At 38.7% G+C, this 26,623-nt stretch overlaps 1 protein-coding gene across 4 annotated transcripts in view; it reads right to left on the minus strand.

Annotated features, from left to right (window-relative positions):
* Positions 1–3,602: 3,602 nt before the first annotated feature.
* The window catches only part of LOC135089154 (kinesin-associated protein 3-like), a 31,651-nt gene continuing 8,630 nt past the window's right edge, over positions 3,603–26,623 (minus strand). The window contains exons 4-17 of one of the 4 annotated variants that reach the window (XM_063984446.1): positions 19,184–19,363; positions 18,751–18,887; positions 18,242–18,418; positions 16,591–16,779; positions 15,737–15,899; positions 15,408–15,508; positions 14,888–15,109; positions 14,466–14,631; positions 14,057–14,182; positions 13,379–13,563; positions 12,745–12,937; positions 11,244–11,331; positions 5,169–5,279; positions 3,603–4,210 (exon numbers count right to left, since the gene is read on the minus strand). In XM_063984446.1, coding sequence (XP_063840516.1) covers positions 5,201–5,279; positions 11,244–11,331; positions 12,745–12,937; positions 13,379–13,563; positions 14,057–14,182; positions 14,466–14,631; positions 14,888–15,109; positions 15,408–15,508; positions 15,737–15,899; positions 16,591–16,779; positions 18,242–18,418; positions 18,751–18,887; positions 19,184–19,363 — 2,006 coding nt within the window. In that variant the 3' untranslated portion in view covers positions 3,603–4,210; positions 5,169–5,200. Of the gene's footprint in view, positions 4,211–5,168; positions 5,280–6,951; positions 7,133–11,243; positions 11,332–12,744; positions 12,938–13,378; positions 13,564–14,056; positions 14,183–14,465; positions 14,632–14,887; positions 15,110–15,407; positions 15,509–15,736; positions 15,900–16,590; positions 16,780–18,241; positions 18,419–18,750; positions 18,888–19,183; positions 19,364–26,623 lie in introns of those variants that run through there. The other 3 variants (XM_063984447.1, XM_063984448.1, XM_063984445.1) reach the window with 3 other exon arrangements.

Here is a 26,623-nt window from a genome sequence, read left to right on the forward strand (position 1 = left end):
ATTTATTACAAAAATGCGTGGAATGTAACAGCGATATAAAGTTTTTTTATTTTTTTATTAAACAGTGGTATCATAGAGAGAGAGAGAGAGAGAGAGAGTAAAACTTATTAACCTTTTTTTTTTTTATTATTATCATTATTAATATGATAATGGAATATTCATTTTCAATTTCTAGTGCATGACTGCTCAAAATGTTATAAAGCAGATGGAAGGAGGCGTAGCAGTAGATCCATACAGGCTTGAGGTTTCATGAGCTATAACAGGGTAACTATAGTTGTTCATTGGCCGGGTTTGTCTTGCTTGTTCACACATGGCGATGCTTTACACGCACTTAGCAATTAATTATTAAAAAGAATAGACATTACACACACACACACACACACACACACACACACACAGATTTTTTATGCCTTCGCTGGCCTTAACCCTCGGCACACACACACACATATTTTTTATGCCTTCGCTGGCCTTAACCCTCGGAAGTCCTATGGACCTGATGGGATCCCTCCTATTGTTCTCCGAAACTGTGCCTCCGTGCTTGCACCTTGCCCTGTCAAACTCTTCGAACTCTGTCTATCAATATATGTCTTTCCTTCCTCTTGGAAGTCTGCGTACATTCATCTTGTTCCTAAAAAGGGTGACCTCTCTAGACCGTCAAACTATTATTCTATTGCTTTAAATAACGGCTCCTCATGGATCAGCTAAATTAAGCTTGTATGGTGATGAATACTCACTGTACGACACGTGTGTGGTGGTTTTGTTTTGGGGACACGCATGGTTACGTTACAGTGACGTGATTCATGTTGCGCCGTATCACAAATTCCTAGTCCATGCCAATGAGGTTCGCTTGGAGGGATATTGTAATGCGGGTATTGTAACTGCATTGTCTCCACAGTAACTAATTTCGTGGCAGATATTTTATTGACTGATATTTTTGTTACACGATGTAAATTATTTGTCATATTAATAAGTAATCAAATAAGGCTTTATGCGTGACACATTTGTATTGCACGTAGTGCCACTAATTCAAATGGCTTGTGTAGTTTAGAATTAGTCCGCGTGTAGTCCTCCGCGAGGAGATGAAAGGCAGCAGGAGAGCTGCTGCCTCCATCATGACGTCAGATAGGTGCACGGATTGCGATTTGGATCTATTCGACTTTTCCTGTGCTACAGTGGGAAATCCAGGAATCTGTACATAATCTTTTGAGTACTGCCAAATATTTTTTGTTAGTTTGGTATGCTGGTGTAATAATAGGCGAGATTAGTATCCATAAGGAGGGTCCGGGGGAAGAGGGGGAACGAAACCCCCTGGCTAGTTTAGGTTAGGTAATCTTAGAATCCTTAAGGGGAGTCCAGGGAGGACAAAGCTCTCCAGCTAGTTTAGGTCAGGTTAGGTAATGGTTAGATTAGGTTAGGTAATGTTAGATTAAAATACTTAAGTGGGGTTCCGGGGGTTGGAGCAGGCACCCCCTCTCCTGGTTAGTTTAGGTTAGTTTAGTTTATTGTGGGGCGATTGTCTATTGACGATTTTTTTTAACTTAAGATTTCCCAAATTTGGCCTATTTTGGCATTCCCCATCCTAAAACCCCACTTTCTCATCAAGTCCCCAACCTTACTACTCTTAGAGGACAGGAATAGAATACAGAGAGCCACTTTTGGTAAGATTTACCCTTTAATTTTCTGGCTCTCTAAAGTTTTTGAGTCTATCTTCAACGGGAAGCAGTGGATTCTGTCATAACCACTTTACTTGTGATCTGGCTTTCCTTACTGAGTCTTGGGATTTTGGTGAAACATTTGCTGTTTCCTTAGACATATCAAAAGTTTTTGATAATCTGGAAGCTTTGATTTCCAAACTACCCTCCTATGGCTTCTATCCTTCTCTCTAACTTCATCTCCAAGTTTCCTTTCTGACTGTTCTATTGCTGCTGTTGGTAGATGGTCACTGTTCTAATTATATTAACAGTGGTGTTCCTTAGGGTTCTATCCTGTTACCCACTCTCTTGTTATTCATCAATGATCTAAAGTACACACACACACAAAAGAGTGCAAGAAACAATTGAACCAGTATATGACATAATAAAGTGCTCAGTATCAACTGGAAGAGGATAGGGGATGGAAGAAAGCAGGCATAGTATCAATTTATAAAGGTGGAAAGAAAGAAGAATCACTAAACTGTAGACCAGCATCAATGACCAGTATATTATGTAAGATCTGTGAAAAAGTGATAAAGAAGCAGTGGACAGAATTTCTAGAAAAACATGATTTAATAACAGAAAAACATATGGTATTAGATAAAAGTGATCATGTGCAACCAATTTGATGAGCTTTTATTCAAGAGTGACTGATATAACACAGGAGAGGGATAGATGGGTAGACTGTGTATTTAGATCTACAAAAAGCTTTTGACAAAGTTTCCCACAACAGGTTGTTATGATAGAAAATATAGGATTAAACGGAAAAAAATAAAAAACTGGATGGAAAGTTACTTAAAAGGAACAGAAATGAGAACAGTAGTAAAAGATGTTAAATCAAAAAGGAGAAAAGTAAATAGTGGAGTACCACAAGGATCAGTGCTGGCACCAATACTTTTCCTGATCTACATAGATAATATGCCTAAAGGAGTAAAGACTTACACAAGTTTGTTTGTAGACAATGCAAAGTTACAGACATAAGAAACAACAAAGACTGCAAAATTCTACAAGATTTGAATAAAATTTGAGACTAAAGTAAGAAATGGAAGATGGAATTTAATGTGAAAAATGTCATGTAATGGAAATGGGGAAAAAGCAAAAAGAGACCATAATGGACATATAAAATGGGAAATGAAGAAATAATAAAAATACAAGGAGATAGATCTGGGAGTGATAATACAGGATAGTCAACAGTCAGAGAAGCATATAGAAAAGATATTCAGAGATACATATAGAATGGTGAGAAATATTGGAACAATATTCCATTACATGGATAAAGATAATTACCACTGTGATTAGACCAAAGCTGGAATATGCTGAATCAGTATGGTCTCCAATAAGAAGAAACATAATAAACTAGAAAGGATACAAAGGATGGCAATAAGATGGTTCAAGATGGTTCCAGAACTGAAAAAATTAACATATGAAGACAGGTTAAAGGAAATGAATCTGCCAACATTGGAACAAAGAAGAGAAAGGGGAGACTTAATACTAATTTATAAATTGTGGAATAGAGTGGGAGAAATAGATAATGAGAAACTACTGCTAAGAGAAGTAGAAAATACTAGATACACACAAGAACACAGCAAAAAAATAAAGGAAGATGCTTGAGTAACAAAGAAATATAGTTTCCCAGAGAGAAATACAGAAGTTTGGAACAAGCTCAGTGAGGATTTAGTATTGGCAGAGTGTGCACAACTTTAATGAAAAACTGGACAAGTGTAGATATGGAGATGGGGCTCAGACCCTGTAAATTACACACACACACAAGCATTGAGGATGGTGGGACATAGGTATATAAAAATTGTAACTCACTCACTCACTATATTCTAATGCAGTTTCCTACATTGTACACTGTTCAACCATTCAGAAGCTATAGGCAGTCACATGTGAGGTTCTCACTTACACACATTTAGTAATTTAAGTTTATTTTTTTAAATACTACAGTCTTGACATCTCTGCAATGGGCAAATTTTGATTTTAACCCTCCCAAAATCAGAGATCTTAAACATTGTATAAACTGTGCAATTCCTTTTGCACTGTTAACTGTGGTGATTCATACATGCTGCACTAGACAGGGTTGCCACACCAGATGCAGAGGCAATGCTGCCAGAAGTCTGCCACTGCACTCCTTGATCACATTATAATAACAGTAAAAAAAATATACAAGCCAAGCTTGATGTGACCTTAGATCTTTAAATTCAAACAAAATGATGCATTTTTTTTTTTTTTTATGGTTATCACAAATATACAAGATTCCATAACTAGATTATATTGCATATTATCTATAAATACTTATGATCTTAAATTAATTAAAGCACAGATACTGTAAGAGGCAATGCATGCTTACATCTATTACAGTGATGGTCTCTCAGAGCCATGGAATGTGAAAGGATTATAACTAAAGTGACTAGAGTCCATATAGGTTAGGTGAAAATTAAGGTATTTGTGCCAGACACCACTATACGCCAGCTTTCTTCAGTAGCTCATCAGCAAACTGCTCCAGGTCAGCACTAAATCTGTAGGGAGAAATGATGCATTGAGATCAAGCTAAGAATGTGCATATATTTATTACTGCTTTTTTTTTTTTAGCTTTAACAAATAATTTTACTACCAAAGTAAGGATTTTTTAAATTTATGTTGAGCTCAGTAAACCTCTAGACTACACTTTCAGATGAGTGTAGAGTGCAACCAGTATTTGTTGTAAAGGAGGAGCATCAGCAAGAAGTAGTGGAGGTGCAAATGAGGCAGTGCCAACACTGTTCCAATGAGGTGGTCAGCCGCTAGCAGTGTAAACTTAAGAGTTGAGCCACTGGACGCAATATTCGAAAGTAAATTTGATTGAACTTCATATACATCAAAATTCAGTTATGACATCATACAGTTGTTATGAATGAGGTGGGTACTTCACATAACTACTCTTGAGTGAGAAGCACTAAAAAAAAAAACTGATCCAAGACCTGAATTGCATTATAATTGTGGTACACATTATACATAATTAACGTACATAATAGTAACTACAAGTGTTAATACATAAAACAATATATATATATATATATATATATATATATATATATATATATATATATATATATATATATATATATATATATATATATATATATTAGTCTAGTCTCAGACTCTGTTCCTGGAACACTCTTGAAGGAGGTGGCCTTGGCACAAGTTTCCACTTCAGGCTTGGGGCAAAGGTATGTATTAGAATCATTGTGGAGCATCTGTTAGCAATGTTAGTTCATCATTATGACATTGCCTATGATGCTGTCATCTTTGCAGACTGCTGTCATGGAAGACACTGATGATGGCTCTTGAAGCGCTACATGAGAAAGCAAAGCCGTTGGGCCACTGGTCTCTTGGGGCCAACTTTTTAAGACCCTGGAGTTTTGAGGCTTGCTGGAAGCAGTACAGTCTGGTCATGCACGTGGTGGAGACAACGACATCTTGCAGAATTGTACATACCTTGACAGCTTATTCAAAAGAGTTGGGTCTCATCAGGAAGGCTTCCAACGGGTTTGCCTCACCCAGGGTGCTATGGTGGACTCACCCAACATAAGTACATGTTGTCGATATCTGTGCAGAAGGACAGAGATTTGGATCTTCATGTTGCTTATGTCCGCAGGCTTGCTTTATGGCTGAGACGTGGACACCAAACAGTGACGTGAAGAGCACAGTGATGCCTTTAGTAGTTAAAGTCCTTTCAGAATTACAGGCTGTCACTGAAGGGACTGTGCATCTAGTCAGTGACGGCTCCATAATACTAAGCTGGAGTGTATATATTACCTGTGTGGTCCATGATTACCAATTCCAAGCTAGTATTAGAATATGTTTCTATGTATGACCCCCAGAAAGGTGAGACTTGCCTTGGTTCTCATGGGAGCTCTCACTGGATGGGTATGCCTGACCTAGCTTTCTTAAATCTGCTTCCATCATTTCAGTACTCCTCCTTTCATTGCCATCTTTCACCCTACTCTCCCCCATCCCTATTCTTTCCTTCTCATCCTCACCTTACCTTTCATTCTCTGATCCACTGCCCTTCACTACTGTGACTCACTATGCACATGTATAGTGAGCCACGTGATGAGGAGGAATGGAAAGTGTGAATATTTAGAAAAGGATAAAAAGGGAGTGGAAGGGAGTGGAATATGAGAAGCAAGGATAGGAGAAATTGGGAGAGGTTGGAGACAGGCATTATAAGTCTTGTCATTAGCATAACCATCCAATGATGGCTCCCTTGCAAAGGAAGATTTCAGTTATCACCTTGTTGAGAATACACGCTGAGGAAATTTGTTCCTTTAAGTTGGCAGGCAAAGTTCATGGGCAAGTGGCATGCTTCCTGGGAGTCAATCTTGTACTTCAATTAAATCTCTGACCCCCAAATACAAGAAATCAGTGGGTTGGCCATAAGATTTAAAGCTGGCTAGATTAAGCCTATCAGTCAGTCTTGCTGACATATGCCAAGAAGCACAGTTGAAAACATGAATGAAGACTTGCTTCAAAAATCTCAAATATGCAGCCAAGAGCAGTGAAGCATCATACTCCCTGACCTGTGCCCCTCATTGCTTATCATTATTCATTATTTGGTTTAAAATTTTAATCCTGCCATCTTTCCGTAACAGCATAGGCTTTTTAATACTGTAATAATTCCAAATAATACTGTAATTCCTAAAATATGGGAGTCCATGGTATGGATTCCCATTTATTACAATCTTGTACAAGGCAATTTACTCATGTTCCTTTTGAGACAGGACAGGAAAGAAGCACAAGAAAACTTTTCCTCTTATGTCCTTTACTTGCTTTTCTTTGTTGGATGTGACTTTGCGAGTGTGGGACAAAGCAAGCAAGACATACAAAGCAGTGGTGGTTCATTCACTCTCACTGAACAATAATGCGTTTTATCAAGCACATTATGATACAGACACTGTGCAGGTAGCATCAAAACTTGTGTGACAAAATAGAGGTGCATTTTCAATGTTGTACAATGACAAAATGAAAACACAAATCACGTCTACCTTTTCTTAGACAGTAGAACAGCCCACCCCTTCCTTCATAGGTACATTGTTAGTAAAGTCAGAACAGCTGAGCTAATGTAATGCATAACACAACAATAATTTTAAACATTATCTGGTCTTTCCCAGGATACAGCACACCAAAATTTAGCCACCTGCCAAAGGCTCTCAAGAGAATGGGAGATTAAAACAAGATGATTGCATGTAAAATGTAAAGTACTTGTTTTGAACTGAAAAGGTGAGATGCTCAGTAGCAGCACAGTGACCATTGACACGTGGTGGTTATGGTGGTAAGCAGTGGTGGTGGAGGTAATACATTAGTGTGCATGAAGGGTCTATCTACTCACAGACACGGAGTCAACACTTATGGCGCTACTCTGGCCTCGCTTCTGCCTCCTCCTTAAACACATCACCTCACTAGTTGTAGGAGAAACCATTGCTACAAGCCACATCTAAGCTCAGTAAAGCTTGCAAAGATAAGACCAAGGCTCAAACACTTCAACTATTTCCATACTGCATCTTGTTACTGTCATACTGTCTAGTAAGTACTATCCATGTTTAAGGCCAGCTTCAAACAAGCATTTCTTTCCCACACGGTAGTATGGCTGCACTGGTGGGTGTCTAATAAGCATGTCTTCACACAAGCATTTTTTCATACACAATTTGTCTGCAGTAGTGCATAGAATATTTGTCAGTTTGCTATTGTTTGTTCGAGATGGAGGATAGAAAGAAAAGAGTGATCTCTATGTATACAATGAACAGGGTATTTTAAAAAAAGGAAAACATAAATGGTGCATCCACCCAATAAACAGCTCTGGGCTCCTTCAAGGAGCCTTCTACACTACATGTTGAGTTACTAATGAAGATGACTTGTCATGATGTTCTGTAAAATAATTATATTCATAGTGTACCTCTGCTTCTAGTGTATATAATAATAATATTAATAAAACTATTCATATCAATACATAAAAATGCAGCACTCAACCTATACCACAGATTAACCATGACTGCCATTTGGGGAAAAACATCCCTTCTGAAGGGCTCCAGAGACTTCTATAGTATTCTGAACTGCCAGGTGCTGCACAGGTTAGCAGTGCATGCCCCTGGTAAATCATTGCTGTGCAGGAATTATGCCGCACGATCAGTGTGTGAAGGGTCTCAGTGAACTTCACTGATTTCTAAACCGCACAGGAAAAAAAACACTTGTGTGAAGGCAGCCTAAAACTTTGATTTGATCCTTTCTCCTATAAAGAACCCCAGGAGATATCACAGTAAAGATGGCAATTTTTGTCCTTGCATACTTTATTTCTCTTAATATTCTTTCTCCCTTTCTTCTATCATATTCTAGAACTTTTATCATTTCACTGAGGGGATTCCTTGCATCTATCACATCCATAATACATACTTCAGTCACAGTCATGGTCTCTCTCTCTCTCTCTCTCTCTCTCTCTCTCTCTCTCTCTCTCTCTCTCTCTCTCTCTCTCTCTCTCTCTCTCTCTCTCTCTCTCTCTCTCTCTCTCTCTCTCTCTCTCAGCCCACAGACCCACAGTATGTCCCTAACAGTATGTTTATGAACCACAGTCACTCACCATAGCCTCTCACATATTTTTCATCTCTCCACAGAACTCACCACAACCTCTCACCCCAAAACTATCACGAATGCAAGAAACAAGGAGAGACAGACATCAACCACAGGAGCATAAAGGACTTTACAGGCAGTCTACCTAAGCAAAAAGTGGAAAGCCTGGATAGCCAGCAAGGCAGTTTACCCAAGAGAGAAGTGGAAAGCCTGGATAGCCAACAATATAGTAAGGTAAGTATAATCAGTTCTATCATTTTCCTGCTATCCTAGAAACTGCAGTAGTGAGGATTGTTGTACTGTGAGTGCTGCCAACATTCATAGATCATAATAGTGTATATGTCATCAACCATCCTGTTACAATTTTTTCATGTTGGAAAATGTGAGATGCTTGCATAGGTAGCCGTTGATACTTCAGGTTAGTTCTAGTGTAAAATATGCTAGATTTTCATTATCCAAAGATTATTACACGAGAAATTTCAACTGTCATTAAGAAACCGGAATTTGAAGTACTAACATGGATGAGGTTTCTCCATCCACTGTGCCACACCAGCAAGCCCAAACCATCACAAGGCAGTGTTACCATTAAATATCTTCATCAAGGCAGCTCATGTTTTTTTCACATGCTTGCAAACAGTCGTTGAATAATGAAAGTAATATGTTTTTGTATTAGAACCAATCCAGTTATGGCTGCCTATACAAGCATCTGATATATCCTGAACAGAAGAATAAATTACAATAGGACAGTTGACAAAGGTTATACACTCTTGTGATCTATGAATATAGGCAGTGATGGTCACAGTGCTGTTGTTTAAAGGGATGGTGGGAAAATTATAGACCAATTACACACTTACTGTACCTGAAGGAAGCAATCTAGGAATTTTCCTCCACTATTCTCTATATGTACAGAGGCTGCCAGTGAAAAGTGTATGCAATCTCTCTAGTCCTGTTCAAGCAACTTTCTTCATCTCTCTCATCTTGCCTGGTCTTGCATTTTTCTCTGCTGTCTTGCCTTCATCTTGCTTTCTTCTCTGCTGTCTTGCATTCTTTTCTGCCGTCTTGCTTCTCGTCTTGCTTTCTTTTCTGCCATCTTGCCTTGTCTTAAATTCTTCTCTGCCGTCTTGCCTTGTCTTGCATTCTTCTCTGCTGTCTTGCCTTGTCTTGCATTCTTCTCTGCTGTCTTGCCTTGTCTTGCATTCTTCTCTGCTGTCTTGCCTTGTCTTGCATTCTTCTCTGCTGTCTTGCCTTGTCTTGCATTCTTCTCTGCTGTCTTGCCTTGTCTTGCATTCTTCTCTGCTGTCTTGCCTTGTCTTGCATTCTTCTCTGCTGTCTTGCTTTGTCTTGCATTCTTCTCTGCTGTCTTGCCTTGTCTTGCATTCTTCTCTGCTGTCTTGCCTTGTCTTGCATTCTTCTCTGCCGTCTTGCCTTGTCTTGCATTCTTCTCTGCTGTCTTGCCTTGTCTTGCATTCTTCTCTGCTGTCTTGCCTTGTCTTGCATTCTTCTCTGCTGTCTTGCCTTGTCTTGCATTCTTCTCTGCCATCTTGCCTTGTCTTGCATTCTGTTCTCTTCTCTACTGTCTTGCCTCATCTAACCTATTCTCTTGTCCACTTACTCTCTCTCCTTCTCTTCCAGACTCCCCACTCTCTCTTTCAGACTTGTTTGCTCACCATAGCCTCTCACATCAACACTGCTTTCATCATACTTTCTTTATAACATTCACACAAAACCCTGTCCACCAAAAGATGCATAAAGCCCTTTCAGATGAAACTTTTAAGCTGTAGTGCAAATATAAGATAATGAATGAGAAGACTATTGGTATGAGCCTGGGTTTTACAATTCTCAATATGAGTTTGTCTCTTCCATTTCAAAGAATGGAAAGGGACATTAAAACCAAATCAAACTAATGCACTTAGGAATTTCATTCTTTATAATTAGATTTCTTATATCATTCTTTATAATTAGATTTTTTTATAAAGTGCAGCAAAACTCTGGTATCTTTTAAACATAGGAAGAATTTCCTAAGAACTGAAATACATCCCTGTTTGGCTCTATTTATGCTAGCATACCAATTCTATATGGGACAGATTGTGGAATAAAAATTAAGTAAAACAAGATAATTTCTCACCATTCTCTTGTTTCACTATGACCTAATTAACTTGGAAGAGCAAGCAGCATGTTCTACAAGTAAAGAGCAAATAAAATAAAACATATCTACTGTATGGGATTTCCTTACATTTGGCTAGTGACATATAGTGTATGACTGTGTTGACATTGTCAATTGATACTCCTTACAGCTGCCTATACCCTTTACCTTCCACTAAAAAGCCTCATATGCTACTTGTATGAGTGTTGTGACTTCAATGTCATGTAGGTTCAAAGTTCCTTAAATTGTGTTACCTGTTGGCTTTCATTACCTTATCATATAGTCCTCTGAAAAATTTTGATAACTGTTTCCAAATCTCTAGTTCAGTGATACACCATGGCTTTGCTGCACTGCATTCAAATCATCCATGCAAAATCTATTCTAAAATAATCATTCTTGAAAGCTTATATCACATAATTTGAGGTAATGTTAGATTATTTACCATATACTTAAAATCATAAACACCTCTATAAAAAAATGCATGCAGATATAGTAAAGCCTCAATTTAATGGACTAATGGCAGAGGAATTATGTTATTTATTGCTGTGGCCATTTTTTTTCCTCACTTGCAAGACTTACTTTTATCACTTTCTACTTGTTACATACTTGTGACAATTTTAAATTGAGGATTTACTACACTGATTAAGGAAAGCTAATCCTTGGTTATTTGCATGATAAACAACTCTCAGAGGATGCTTAGTCTCAACCTTTAAAAGCATCAAAACAATTTTTAGAAGGCATTCCTATTCCTCCCAAACACACACACACACACACACACACACACACACACACACAAGTAGCCTTACCGGTTGGTGTAATTAGAAGAGGGACGGGAACTTTCACTGTGACCATTAATGCCAGGGTACTCTTCACTCTCCGGGGAGGACAAGCCATCTGTAAGTATGCAGCCAAATTAAGTGCTTTATCAAACAAAGGATGGAAACCAATGCCCAAGGAGATAAACACAAAAGGAAGTACATTGGAACCTCAGTTATCGAACACTTCCCTTTTCAAATAAATTGATTTTCTAACAAAATTTTGAAGTCATAATTACTTTGATTGCCAAATCATAATTCAGTTCTCAAACATAGTTACTTGATTTCAGATACTAAAAGACAAAGCAAAAGCTGTTGTTTATTACTAATTTACAGTTTCTATAAATATTTCCTTCATTTTTATGAATCTGAAGGAGAAACAGCAGGTAAGACAATAATTCATTCAATCTTTGAAATTAGTTAAATGTGGTCCTGCTGAAGAGCTTCAATGTAAACAAACAGTTTTTGGCGCTCAGCCACCTGTAGCTCTCTTGATAACCCAGAATGCCATCACTACCACACAACTGCATTTTCCCAGCAGCAAGATGTTTAAGTGTTAAGATCACCCTCAGTTTAGCAGTAAGTGGGTTGCTCTTTTCTGTCACTCTGTAAGGCTTCCCTCACAAGATCTAAACAATATCTTCTGATATAGTTCTGTCATCGAGTTCATTTAATACATCCTTTCTACTGATAAAGAATTTCTGAGCTGGAGATGTTGTGGAGTGGCCATCTTGGCTGTGGGAGCATCTGTCATAAGCCGCTAAGACAGGATGGACAGAAGTCCAGGAATGGATTAATCCATTTTACATGGATTCCTATGGGGAAAATAATTTCAGCTTCCGAACATTTCAGATTTCGAACAACATTCAGGAACAAATTAAGTTTGAAAACTGAGGTTTCACTGTATACAGGCTATGACTCTCAAGGAACATAAGGACAAGAAAATACAGGAAGCTGAAAGAAGCCATCAAGCCTATACATGCCAGTTCTTGTATGAAACATAACAATTTCTACCTACTATCCTAATCCATAAATTTGCCTAATCATCTTTTAAAGCTCCCTAATAACTTAGCACTAATAACATGAGGATATAAACACAAAGATAACTTTTGGAAGTCTGCAACAATAAAGTGAAATAAGAAAACCTACAAAACTGTAGTTGTTTCCTTGCTTCTTGTCTCAAAATAACAGCTTTCTAAAAATGTTCATGTTGAATGAAATCGTAATTCGTCTGATTCCCAAAGTGGTAAACACAGAAGTTTGGAAGGCTGCAACAATGAAAAATAAGAAAATCTCAACAAATTAGTTACAAAAAAAGTTTTTTTCCTCCATCCCAAACAACTTTCCTTCTTTTCCTCCTCCATCTCAAACAACTTTCCAAAAAAATATGCATGATGAAATATTGATTAAAATCTGACAAACACATTTCCACCATGTTACGTATTTGTATTCCAGAATCAAGTACAACAGAAGAAAGAAATGAGCATCTCACCTGAATATAGTCCCTGGTGGTCCAGAACATCAGAGTGGTGGAGGAAGGAGTGGCCCAGTCCTTCTCCACCCGCCATCTCCTCTCCACCCATGGTGTCAATATTCTCTGCCTCCTCTACCATGTCCAGCCACTGACTGTTGTACCATCGGAACTTGTGACACTGGATCCTCACGGCCCACTCATTATCATTTTCCTGTAAGAGCACAGTACACATTAGCCAAGGGAAAACTGCATTATCTGTACAATGGAACATATACAATATAAAAGTTCATCTCTCTATTGTATTTATATCAAGTTGTGATTCTCCTTATAAGTGAGATGGCCCATACCATATCTTGTGCAAATTGCAAGAGTTAAAATACAGTAAGAGGAGTTACTAGTCTCCTCTTCTACCCCTCTCTCTCTGCCATCTTACTCTCGTATGTTTAACCTTAGAAGTGGTCTTCTATTCTCATCCAATGACTCAAGTTTTAACTACCTCTCTTAAATCCAACCCCTTTCTGTCATCTTTTCCTTGTATGTTTCACTGCAGAACTGGTTTTTCCATTCCTATCTATTCTACTCACCCAATATGAGTGAAATTTTAACTGCTTCTCCAACATTCCTCTTTACAAGGTCAATTCAGTGAACTCACAGAAATTATGTCCAGTGTGGTGTCACAAACTCTGCGAATCTCTGTGTTCTTGTCATGCATGAGGTCAATCAGGTAGGCAGGAACCTCGGTGGTTGAGATGACCTGGGGCCGTGTTGCCTCATGTCGGGTAAGCTGGTAGAACACATACACAATCTGCAGCACCATCTCATCATCCTCTTGCTTTGCTGTAAGAGGGAGTCAAGGTAATGAGAGAATTCTTGAGATGAAAGGTGTTCAGTAAAGTGTGCCTTTACAGTATATTTAAGATGTACTGTCAGTTAAAGATGGTGGACTCATACAATATCATCAAAACAAAATTACAGTTAATCAATAGGAAAATAAGCTTATGATCTGGAAATCCTGACAAAACTTGAATCAGCATGTATATTTTCTGAATAACTAAGCACTCATGAGACAAAGTCCACTGGACTGTATGAGCAAATCTCCATAATGATGTCTTACACTTACATCTCAGCCAGGACTAGACTCAGGAACCTGATACATAAATGTGGCAAAGATCTGCTGGGCACAACACCCTATACATAATGTGGCAAAGATCTGCTGGGCACAACACCCTATGTATTATGAAACACTATTTACAGTACCATTCAGGAAGTTAACATGGGATTGATGAGGCAAATACCTACTATGCATCTTATGAAACACTATTAATAGTACCATTCAGGAGGTTGACTAGGGAGTGAAGGATCCCCGTGTTCACAATGAGCTGAGCTGCTGCCTGGTCCCCAGCCACCGTACCCAACAATACTACAACTTCCAGGGCCAAGTCGTCTTCCACTGCATCTGTTAATCAAGGAAATATTTTAATATATGTGTAACTTTTGGCTTGTGTGGTGTATAAAATATGATGACAGCTTGCTCTTTCATTGTCTTAATCTGTATCTGTCTATTTATCTATATACCATGCCAGCAATCCCACACAGGGTCGCCCAGACAACCACCACACACTCATACACACACCGCTCACACTCTTAGCCCCATTGGCCTCTGGAGGAAAGGGATAGTCTACACCCCAGGAGCATCTGAATCTCAAAAACGCCATATTACAGCTTCACTCCCAACTAACCTGGCTGAAGGCTATCTTTGATCCAGTCAATGAGGTTGTGCTTAGTAAGTAGTTGGCAGTAGTCAAGGTCAGGTAAGGAGAGGTTACCCAGTACCCCAACACACTCCAGGACAAACTCGTCACTCTCACCACCACTCACTACTTCACACAGATCCCCAACAAATTCCTGGAAAGAAACAATTCTCCCATTTACAAAACCACACAACTATGAATGACATTTAAGCCTTATGATGTGATAATGTGAACATTTTCTCACTCCTTAGAGTCAATTACAAAAAACTCTCTCCTTATGGTTGATTACAAAAAATTTTCTCCTTATGGTCAATTACAAAAATTTTTTTTCATTTCTTATGGTCAATTACAAGACATAAAAAAGCTATATCACAACAGTTCAATACTAAACATCAAATTAAGCCTCTTACAGTGAAGAGCGCCCTGGTGGGTCCCTCATGCTGGGCAATGTTGCGGATCATCTTGGTAAGGAGAGGGTCACGGTACTTGAGAGCTCGTTTCATCAGGAGCTTCAGGCCAGCACCCTCACAGATCAGTTGGGCATTGCGCTTGTTGGCAGCAAGATTCACTGCCAGGGCCATCAGCTCCAGGGGCACCATAGGCTCAGGGGAATTCAACACCAACTTCATAACCTATAAATGGATTAAGTTCATATCTTACCACAGCCATGAATGTTGTAGTGCATTTCTTCGTAACTATAACTACTATATAGAGATGTACATTTTTAAGGTTTGACATAATGGTCCTTAAGAATACTTCAGACTGACAGCTACATGGATGAGCACTGATGTGCAATGTGCCTGATGACTTGAGGAATCTGTTATACATGAGTATATTAAAAACAGTATGAGTTAAGATCATAAAAAAATATAATGAAGGTTAGGTTAAGTTGTAAAAACTCAGAGAAAATATAAAAGCAACAAAACTTACTGTTGGAATGCAATCTGTGTATGTGAACATGGACTTGCACTTGTCATCCACACTGAGGTGGTAGAGAACAGCTAACACTGCCTGCTGGTGCCGCTCCTCCGCTGTAGGGAAATGAGAGGCTTGAGTGAACATGTAACACTGCATTTGATATCAACACCTTTCTATCTACCTATCTATATACCAGGCTGGCAATCCTACACATGGTGGTCATGACAAAGCATCACACATTCACACACACACACCATTCACACTCTTAGTCCCATTGGCAAATTATAATGCTTAAAATACTGTAAAGATTGATGCACTAACACACAAGATTTGATACTCACACATAAGAGACACCAGCTTGGGTAGAAGTCCAACCTTGATCATTTTCGCCCTCAAGCCGGCATCGAAAGACAGATTTAGCAGCAGCCGTATGGTAACATTGAGCAGGTCACTATTGTCAGTAGATACGAGGCGGCTCACTTTCTCTACAATGTTGAGGTCAGCCTGTAGGATGGGACAGGAAAATTAACTAGCAAATCAGACTCAAGAAACAAGACAGGATGCGAAAAACTAAAAAAAACACCACACTCAAGATATAAGATGGGATGAGAAAATTAACTAGCAAACACCACTCCCTGCCTGTTTCTGTATTTCCACTTTCTATTACTTGAACTCGTTCAAAAATGAGGCTTCAAGACACTTATCTTCTAATAAATTATTATTCTGTTTGACTTCTATTTGTAATCTGGCACTCAAGTTTAGGCCTTTTTTTTTCCATTTTTCTTATTGCCCTTGGTCAGTGGCCACTCAAGAGACAGGATGGGATGTGGAAACTGACAAACAAACCAGATTCAAGAAACAATGTAATTCATGATAATAACATTTAAAGCAATACACATTACATCAAGGTTTCTCCTTGCACACACTCCATCCCACATATAAATATCTGGCAATTAAAATTTAAACTGTTAGCATGAAGTAAAAGTCCATGAATCATTCCTTAGCCTCTATCTTTCTCCTTGGTAAAATAACATGCAATCATTACATTCTAAATTCTAAAGCAAATATCAAATCCCCTGAAATCATCCCAGGTAAAAATCATCTATTAACTACAACAAAGAGCGGAAATTTAAGGTCTTTCTAATACTACAAGAACCTCCCTGTCTTTTCATATAATTTTTAGCCAGCCCCTTACCATGTCATCCTTGTTTTCCATGTAGCAGGAGAGCTTCTTCAGGAAAGACACCACAAGAAGGAGTAAGTCAGGGGACTCCCTCTCCTGCATGCGCACCAAAAGACCCACAATGTTCTTCCGTCGCATCTTCTCCTCCACACGAACGTCTTCCGCAATGTTGAGCAGCAGATATGTACACACCCGCAACACCTGAGGAAAAGGGGGAAAGGTTGACAGGCAGGATAAGATATGGGTGTTCTCTATATTAAAATGCACCATTTTGTTATTTCTCTAACTAGAACAACCAGATAAACCATTACTTGTAAGGATTTGTAAATTATCTTTTTAAATTTCATAAATTTCTCTTTATATACAAGCTAGTTATTGGCACAATGAACATACAAATACATTCTAATATCACTTAACTCTTTAATAATAAAATAATCAAAACCTACTACATCAAAGAATTAAATAGTTTTCATTCACCTGTAACTGGCATATTGAACATACTAATGCAGTACCCCCAATGTTTCACGGTCTCTGATTTTTGTGACTTAAGTTTTGCAATAAGTCCTAAATTATTACTATCCTGACTTTAGCACATTGAGTCCTAGATTATTACTATCTGACTTTTGCACATTATTTCCTTAAGTTTCATGATTTTTTGTTGTGTATGGGTCATACATGATACCACTGGCATCACAGATGGCAAAAAAATACATATGTGCTATGTATTGTATCTGCATTTCCATGTACAGTTCACATATCTGAACTTACAAATTAATGCGGATAAACCACTTGTTAGCCACAATGCTAGTTACACCAGCTCACATGCGAGAGGAGAGAGGAAGGCTAGCGACGGCACAGCCACACCGTGAAAAAACTCAAACAAATGGGAGGTGTCTCACTACTGCGGTGCTGCACTGCCAAGTCACTCCAGATGTAAGGACAAAAAACATGCATTCACATAGTTTTAGATGTGATGGCACTGCACCACTGCACTGCCAAATGTGAGACCACACACATAAACATTACACACACAGTTTTCGACATGATGGTGCTGCAACACTGCACTGCCAGATGTGAGGACACACACACACACACACACACACACACACACACACACACACACACACACACACACACACACACATAAACACACACACACACACACAGTTTAGATACCATGGCACTGCACTGCCACACTGCCAAATGTGAAGACAACACACACACACTCACACACACACACAGTTCTAGATGCAATGGTGCTGCACTGCTGCAGTGCCAAATCATGCCTGATGTGAGGACAAAACACACACACACACTCACATAGTTTTAGAAGACATGGCAAAGCACCACTGCACTGCCAAATCACACTGTGAATCTGATGACAAAGCACACACACTCACACAGGTCTAGGCCATGCAACTAGAATGAATAGCAATTGCCAGCACTTTCCATATCGTAAGCTTCACAATCCTCGAGTTTAGTACTATGGCTTCATGACAAAGCAATCACAAAACTTGATGGAGTATTCTACATTCTAATATCCCTTAACCCTAAAAAGCCAATTTTTCCAGCAAATAAAAAAAGACAATCATAACTTACTGCATTAAAGAATCCTGTACAATTCCATCACCAGTAATCTGGTTCCAATTCCTTACACACTAACCTGATCCTGCTTCTCAATGACAGCCTGGTATTTCTTCAGGTTGCGCTCATAGTCCTGCTGGAGCTTGGCAGGGTCTGCACCAAGCTCCCCTCCCTTCTTTCTCTTGGTGAGCTGCTCCCGGTACTGGTCTGTGCGCTGCAGCTCCCCATCAATGATATCCATGCAGAGGGAACCGATCTGTGGAAGGTTTCAAGCTTTAGTGTGTGTTGTTCCTCACCATTTGCAGCCAAAAATAATACAAGCTATATCACCACACAACTACTGTTATAGTTCACACAATACTTCCTTCTACAATCTGAGGAGAGTTTCAAGTTTTAATGTGTCTGTTGCTCACTATTTGCAGACAGAAATAATACAAGCTATGCTGCCACACAACTAATGTTACATTACTAAAGTTACTTCTACTAATTATCTAGATTAAATCATAAATAAGACAATATAGAAGTTACCTTCACTGTCTCTCCAACCTCATCTTAAGAATATTTCTATAAGCAAGAGCTGGTACAGACCTTAAAATGAGAGATGACGCTGTGGAAGTTGGAAAACACGGAGAAGCAGAAGAAGATGTAGACAATATTGTAGCTGAGGTCTAAACTCTTCTTCCAATCCTCCCGTAGTACTCGTGCCAAGGCCCCCAGGACCGTCTCTGTGGCAAACACCCTTACATTAACACACACACACACACACACACACACACACACACACACAAAGGTATAGGCAGATAATTTACTGACAATATGTATTCTAGTGTACACAAAAATAAATATTATCCATAAAAAAGAGTAAAAATTTAATAATGCTGCTAATTATAACCATTCAAAATAATTATCTGAAAAAAATAAATATCACAAAAACAGAAAATTCAAACTACTTAAACACACACACATACACACACTGTCCACTCACATCTCATCTCTCTTCTTTTCTCTCTCTCTCTCTCACCATTTTGGCACAACTCCTCCAGGTAGTCAGGGTTCCTGGCCAGTTGCAGGATGAAAGAGGCACCACGGACCTTGTCTGGCATGTCCTCGTACAGCATCTCCATGTACGACTCCAGCTCATTCAGGTTGGCCTGCTCCTTCGGCTCCCCAGGGTCAGGGTGGTTCAGGGACACTTGACCATCTGGTACAAGGGAATAGTTACTTTACTATTTTGTTTAATAGCACTGTCTCACTCTTTCAATCAAAATTTTCCTACTTTCTCATCAACATAGTCACTTTGTTGTGTGGCATTACAAAACTCAGGGCCTTTATTCTAAAAATTGTCATAGCAAAACAAAATGGCGCATTTCAGATATAACTTTGTCAGAAACTCTAATGGTCAACCATAAAATGATTTGTGATAAATAAGTTTGGGTTCACTCTGTCTTAACACTGCCTTTGATCATCAGGTGTGTCAACATGGCTGCACCACAACAACAATATCTTAAGCCATGGAATATTTTTCAAAGAAGAGATGTATTGAGCAAGCTCAGTAATGGTATTTTGTATGTCACTAATCTTGAAGCCTTATCGAGTGACACCAAGAGGAGAAACCCACTCACCACAGAGCTGAGGGTTGTCATAACACTACACTATCTTGCCACGGGAAAAATGCAAATTGTGCAGCAGCGACAACCTTGGCCCATGACAATCTACCATTAGCAGAACAATTACCCAGACCACTGATGCCCTTGCAGACATAAACATTATCAAGCATTTCATTAGTTTTCCTACCACCCAACATGTTACTGAGGCAAACAAAGCAGACTTCTTTAAAATTGCTAATTTCACCAGGATTATTGGTGTCACTGATTGGGCACACTAAGGATTGTGGCACCAAAGGAGCAGTGTTTCTCAACTGCAAGGAATAACATATATGTATGTATATGTATTGATGTAAGGATCACATTCTATTGTATTCAATGCCAACTATCAAATAATGGATATCCTTGCAAATGGCCAGGCTCAGTGCACAGTGCACTTATTTTGAATGGCAGTAGACTGGCAGCAATGTTTGAAAAGAACATGTGCCACAAAATTGTTATCTGCTGGGAGACAGTGGATATCCCAAATTCAAGCAAGATAAGATTCAAACTAGATAAGATTAACTGGTAATTGCTCCTGTGACATCCATAGTAATGCACTTTTTTTTTTTGCTTTTTTTTTTTTTTTTTTTTTTTGCAAGGTCACTAGCCAAAGGCAACAAAATTATTAAAAAGAAGAAAAAAAAAAAAAAGCCCAGTTAAGTGTCAGTTCCCAAAAGACTGCCAAATGAAAAGTCAGATGACAGAGGATAAGTATCTTGAAATCTACCACTTGAAAGAATTAAAGTCATAGGAAATACAGAAGCAGGTAGGGAGTTCCAGAGTTAACCAGAGAGAGTGATGAATGATTGAGAATACTAGTTAACTCTAGCATTAGGAAGGTGGACAGAATAGGAGTGAGAGAAAGAGGTCTTGTGCAACAAGGCTGTGGGACGAGGGGAGATATGCAGTTAACATGATCAGAAGAGCAGTTAGCATGACTATCTTGATACAGAATTAGTTTAGCCCCAAAATGCTTATGGGGTTAGCCACAGCAGGTTACTTTAAGTTGAAACTAACCTACAAAACTTTTTTTTTTTAAATCAACTTTAACAGGACAGGTTAAATTTTGGTTAGATTTTATTCTAAAAATTAATGAAATAAAAGTTAAACAACATAGTAAAAATTAAAAAAAAAAAATAATAATAAATAGATAACCTTACTCAACCAAACATAAATTACCTGGTAATTGTGCCACTGAATTCCATAATAAGAAATATCTCCATTTAATTAATCACCCAACTCAAAATCCGTAAAATTATTTTTTGCCAATATCACCACTTTCCTGTAAAGAAAGGAAAAACTAACTGAACCTTACCTATCCTTACCAACCCTAACTATAAACTAACCAAAATTAAACATAATAAGCATAATCAAATTCAATTCAAGTTAACCCAAATTAATCCTGACTTAACCCATAACCTAAGTGTGGTTATTTTAATTCACTATCTGCAATGCAATGCTGTTGTAATCTAGTAAATCCCTTTCAGATCTTGCAAAGATTTAGAGTACTCAACCTATACTGACTGACTGTATGAAATTAAAGTAAATTTCTAGATACACACGTAGGTGCCACATACAAATTCAGTATAACAAGTAGTGAATTTACACATGGTTTATGGTACACAAGCACTTATCAGTGACTGCCATTATCATTTGTATTTTCTTTTAGGGCCCACAAATGGGTGCAGAGTGTTGTGGAACAGGGAATAAGACAGCTCAAACACTGCTTTCATGTCCTACACAGCAAGGTTCAAATTAGTCCCCTTTTGAAGGTTTGCAAGATGATACATGTAGGGAGCATGCTCCACAACATAAGCAAGGATAGGAATATTCCCATTCCTTTCAATGTGGCTCAACCTAATGTTGATGATCTTGCCATAGCATAACCTGAAGATGTGCAAGTAGTGCCACCACTTCCAGCTGGTCACCGGAATGAATGTCATAAGAACATAAGAACATAAGAAATAAGGGAAGCTGCAAGAAGCGACCAGGCTTACACGTGGCAGTCCCTGTATGAAACACACCTACCTATTTCCATCTGTTATCCCCATCCATAAACTTGTCTAATCTTCTCTTAAAGCTCTCTAGTGTCCTAGCACTAACTACATGATTACTGAGTCCGTTCCACTCGTCTACCACTCTATTTGAGAACCAATTTTTCCCTATCTCCTTCCTAAACCTAAATTTTTCAAGCTTGAACCCGTTATTTCTTGTTCTACCCTGGTTGCTGATCCTAAGAATTTTGCTTACATCTCCCTTGTTATAACCCTTATACCACTTAAAGACTTCTATCAGGTCCCCTCTTAACCTACGTCTCTCTAAAGAATGTAAATTCAACAGCTTCAACCTCGCCTCATAAGGAATACTCCTCATCCCCTGTATCCTTTTAGTCATTCTCCTCTGTACTGATTCTAATAGACCTATATCTTTCCTGTAATGTGGGGACCTGAACTGCACCGCGTAGTCTAGATGAGGTCTGACCAGCGCCAAGTATAACTTTAATATTACTCCCAGCCTTCTACTTTTAACACTCCTAAAAATAAATCCTAGTACCCTATTTGCCTTGTTTCTGGCTTCTATGCATTGCTTCCCTAGACGGAGTTCAGAGCTAACTATAACTCCTAAATCTTTCTCGTACCCTGTACCTACCAGAGTTTGGCTGTCTAATGTGTACCTATTGTGTGGGTTTCCTCTACCTACGCTAAGCACTTTGCATTTATTGATATTAAATTGCATTTGCCATCGTCCATTCATTCATTCTATCTAAGTCTGCCTGCAAGGCGATGGCATCCGATTCTGACCTAATTAATCTACCTATCTTTGTGTCATCCGCAAATTTACTAACATCACTACTAATTCCACTATCCAAGTCATTGATATACATTAGAAATAACAATGGCCCTAATACTGATCCCTGTGGCACCCCACTAATTACATGACCCCACTCGGATTTCGAGCCGTTTATTACCACTCTCTGTCACCTGTCACTAAGCCATGACTCTATCCAGCCTAACACTTTCCCATCTATCCCGTGTGCCCTAACCTTTCTCAGGAGCCTTTGATGGGGTACCTTGTCAAATGCTTTACTAAAGTCCAGATATAAGATATCATAACTATCACCATTATCTACTGCCTCGTACACCCTACTGTAAAAACTTAACAAGTTTGTCAGGCAAGACTTCCCCTTCGTGAAGCCATGCTGTGACTGATTTATCAAGTTATGTTTGTCTAAATGTTCCCTAATGTTCCTCGCTATTATTGACTCTAACATTTTACCTACAACTTAAATTAAGCTGACAGGTCTATAATTAGACGCTAAAGTTTTATCTCCTTTCTTAAAGATGGGTACTACATTAGCCTGCCTCCACATTACTGGTACCTCACCCGACTCCAGTGATTTCCTAAAGACAGAAACTAACGGCTCCCTAATAATCTCTTTACATTCCTTAAGTACTCTGGGATATATTTCATCAGGTCCTGGTGACTTGAACTTTTTTAGCCTATCTATCTCCTGTTCCACTATCTCCCTAGTTATGGAAATATCTGTCAGCTTCTCATTCTCATCTGCTCTAAACACCTGTTCACTATCTGGCATATCCTGCATGTTTTCCTGGGTGAAGACAGTTAAAAAATAATCATTCAGAAGTTTACTAATCTCCTCCCCAGAACTAACCAGCTCCCCATCTGCTGCCTTTAATGGACCTACAGTATCCTTATTCTTCATCCTGTATACCTGATAAAATCCCTTGGGGTCCGTCTTCGCCTGGCTGGCTACCTTTAATTCATAATTGTCCTTAGCTTTCCTCATTAACTTCCTGACTGTTCTAACTAATTCATTATATTGTGTCCTTAAAACTTCCTCACCTGCCCTTAATCTCCTATATATGCTTCTCTTACGCCCTATATAATGCTTCAACCTAGCAGTCATCCATTTAGGGTCATTTTTTTGTGATCTTATTGTTCTATACGGGATATTTGCTAACTGACCTGTATGAACTTTATCTACGAAATATGCATGGTGTCGTCTGTAGTGAGATGAATTCTACAACTTGCATTTCAAGTACGCTGGATATTTTGTACACATACAATTTTCTAATTGAATCTGACAAACATGCATTTCTCAAGAACCTGTATTAATCTGTATCATGTATCAGTGATAGCACTTTTGAAGAATCCAATTTCTTGCTCACTCCCTCCTACCCTCAGACCTCAACACCATGCATATTACCCAATCACATTCAACCATTTGCTACACATTTTGTTGAGTGTGCAATAGGATGGGAAGTTGATAAAACTGTTCAGCATGCGTGAAGAGAGCTCAAAGTACCTGTTTTTATTAAGTGCTAGCTATAACCAGTCAGGCAAAACGAATGCATGGCAGAAAAGTGACTCCAATTGTCTTTCCTCTTCAACTTGTTGTCTCTCCATAACCACTGCACATAGAGACATCTGGATGACATTGTTAGAAAGAGGAAGACTAGATGTTGAGTACAAAATTCTATTTCATCTGCTCTTCTACTGTGCACTAAGTTTAAAGAGTGTGTGAATGCAGGCCATTTTCAACATTTAGCCCTGGAGGGCCAATCATAGTGGGACAAAAATCACTACCACTGCCAGTCCTTTCAGAGTTAAAGAAATAAACATGCATATAATTAAACTACAACAAGGTTTCACAATCACAAAACTTCATGCATTCTTTTCTACTTTTATTACATTACATTTTATTTTGCATTTTTTTTTTTCATCTTGTACAACATTTGTTTTATGCGCATGACTTCTGCTCTTTCTTTGGCAGCTGCTTCCCGTGCCTGTGCAGCTCTTGCCAAGGCCTGAACACACACAATCACCTCCTCTGCAGCTGCCTTCATGGCCTGTGCAGCCTTCTGCCTTGCCCGTGCAGCCTCCTCCCTTGCACATGCAGCCTCCTGCCTTGCCCATGCAGCTTCTGCTGTTGCCATTGCAGCTGCAGCCTCCTCTTTAGCAGTTGCCACCTTTGCCCTCACAGCTGTTGCCTCCTCTTTGGAAGCTGTTACCTTCATCCAAGCAGAAGCTGTGTCCTCCTCGCCACCTTCACCCAGGCAGTTCCCTACGTATTTTCAAATGACTGCATGGTGGCCAGGGTAGGCTCAGGCACTGGTGTTGCATCACCAAGAACTATTACTCTTGGTGCCTCAGCACCTCCCTGACCTCTGAAGAAGTCAATTGATGGATCTTGGTTCTCACTGCAAGTAATGTATAAGGACATGAAATGGGTGCACTAATGAGCATTTATTAGATGATGCAGATCTGACAGATGGTATCTTTTTCTTTTCACAGACTGGGAATTAAAATTGGTACACAGTGTTATGGAAATGGAAGGCGTATTTCTTACTAAATTAACAATTAAAAGGTTTAGAAGTTGCATACCTCTGAGTGGATTAACATTAATTAAGAAATGCTATGAATCCAGGTAGGACTGAATCAACTGACATAAGTTGATGTTGCTTTGATATTGCACTCAGGTATAACTAACTTGACCTAAAGCCTTTAAGGGGACAAACTGAGTTCAAAATAAAAAAAATATCAAAAATTGCAAAAATCATCCCATGAAATCCTAAGGCCTAGTACTTCACAATGCGCACATGATAATTCGTCATCTACGTTTAAATACTGTTTAAATGCCCATCTAAATGCCCCCTGCTCACATTCAGTCACTCAGTCAAGGTCATTGTAGATGGTTGTTGAAAAATACATATAAAAAATAATAAGAAAGTTTATGAGGAACAGTTTTCTTTATGGTGGAATATAGAAATTTCCTCTCACAGCCTAGCAGAGCCTCAGTGACAATGCATGCTGTGCATGCTTAGAGAGAGGGAGGGAGTTTGTGACACTCTCTCTTTCATCAACTTTAGTACCTGCTTAACGTTCACTCACTTTCTACTTTTCGCTCTTTCACCACAATGGGTAAGAGGAAGTCTTACCTTAGCCAAAGAAGTGAAGTACTGACAAAAGCACACCAGAGCACATGCATCAGTGTGGCATGCCCTCATTGTAAAAATGAAGTATGCAATGTTCCATCTAAGAGATTCCAGATGCCAACAAAACAAGTCATCTATGAATCTAGCGCTTGCAATTGTGGCTAAAAATCATCTACAACTCAAAACAATAACATTATAATACTTAGCATCTAAAAATCCCAGTATTACATAGCTATATATGGATGAAAAGTGCAAGAGCATCCCTTTAAATTTTAAAAGCTTGTATCTCAAAACTAACTTACTGCGCTACTGAGGTGTATTTCTCTGGCATTTATTGTCTGATTTTTTTATGATTCTGGTGTCATTAGAAAGAGAACTGAAATATCTAAAAAAAATATGACAGAATTTTAATTGACTGCTTAGTTTTTTCTTTTTTTCTAGCTTAAGAAAAACATCCGGATGAGGAAAAATTTTGGATTTTTCTCTTGTTTACCTCTCTCAAGACAAAGTCACAATTGCCCGCAAGCAGTGTTGCCAGGTTGATGGGATTCTCCTTCCAAACAACAAAATCTCCTCCCTTCTCAGCAACATCTTAGTAGGCACTTGATTCTTCTCAGCAAGGTAAAGCGAGGTTAAATTTTCATTTATTTCATCTGATTGGTTTTGTATTTACTGTATTTGACGGCATAAAAGACGAGTCTTTTTTCCATAAAAACGGCTCAAAAATCACCCTGCATCTTGTATGCAAATGTGAGGCCTCCTGTAGATTTAATTTTGAAATTTCCTTCACCCATACACCCAAAGATTTACACCACTGCATTACAGGCAAAGATGCTATATCATATTTTTCAACCATAA

The sequence above is a fragment of the Scylla paramamosain genome, chromosome 32 (genome assembly GCF_035594125.1).
Source record: "Scylla paramamosain isolate STU-SP2022 chromosome 32, ASM3559412v1, whole genome shotgun sequence".
Lineage (NCBI taxonomy): Eukaryota > Metazoa > Arthropoda > Malacostraca > Decapoda > Portunidae > Scylla > Scylla paramamosain.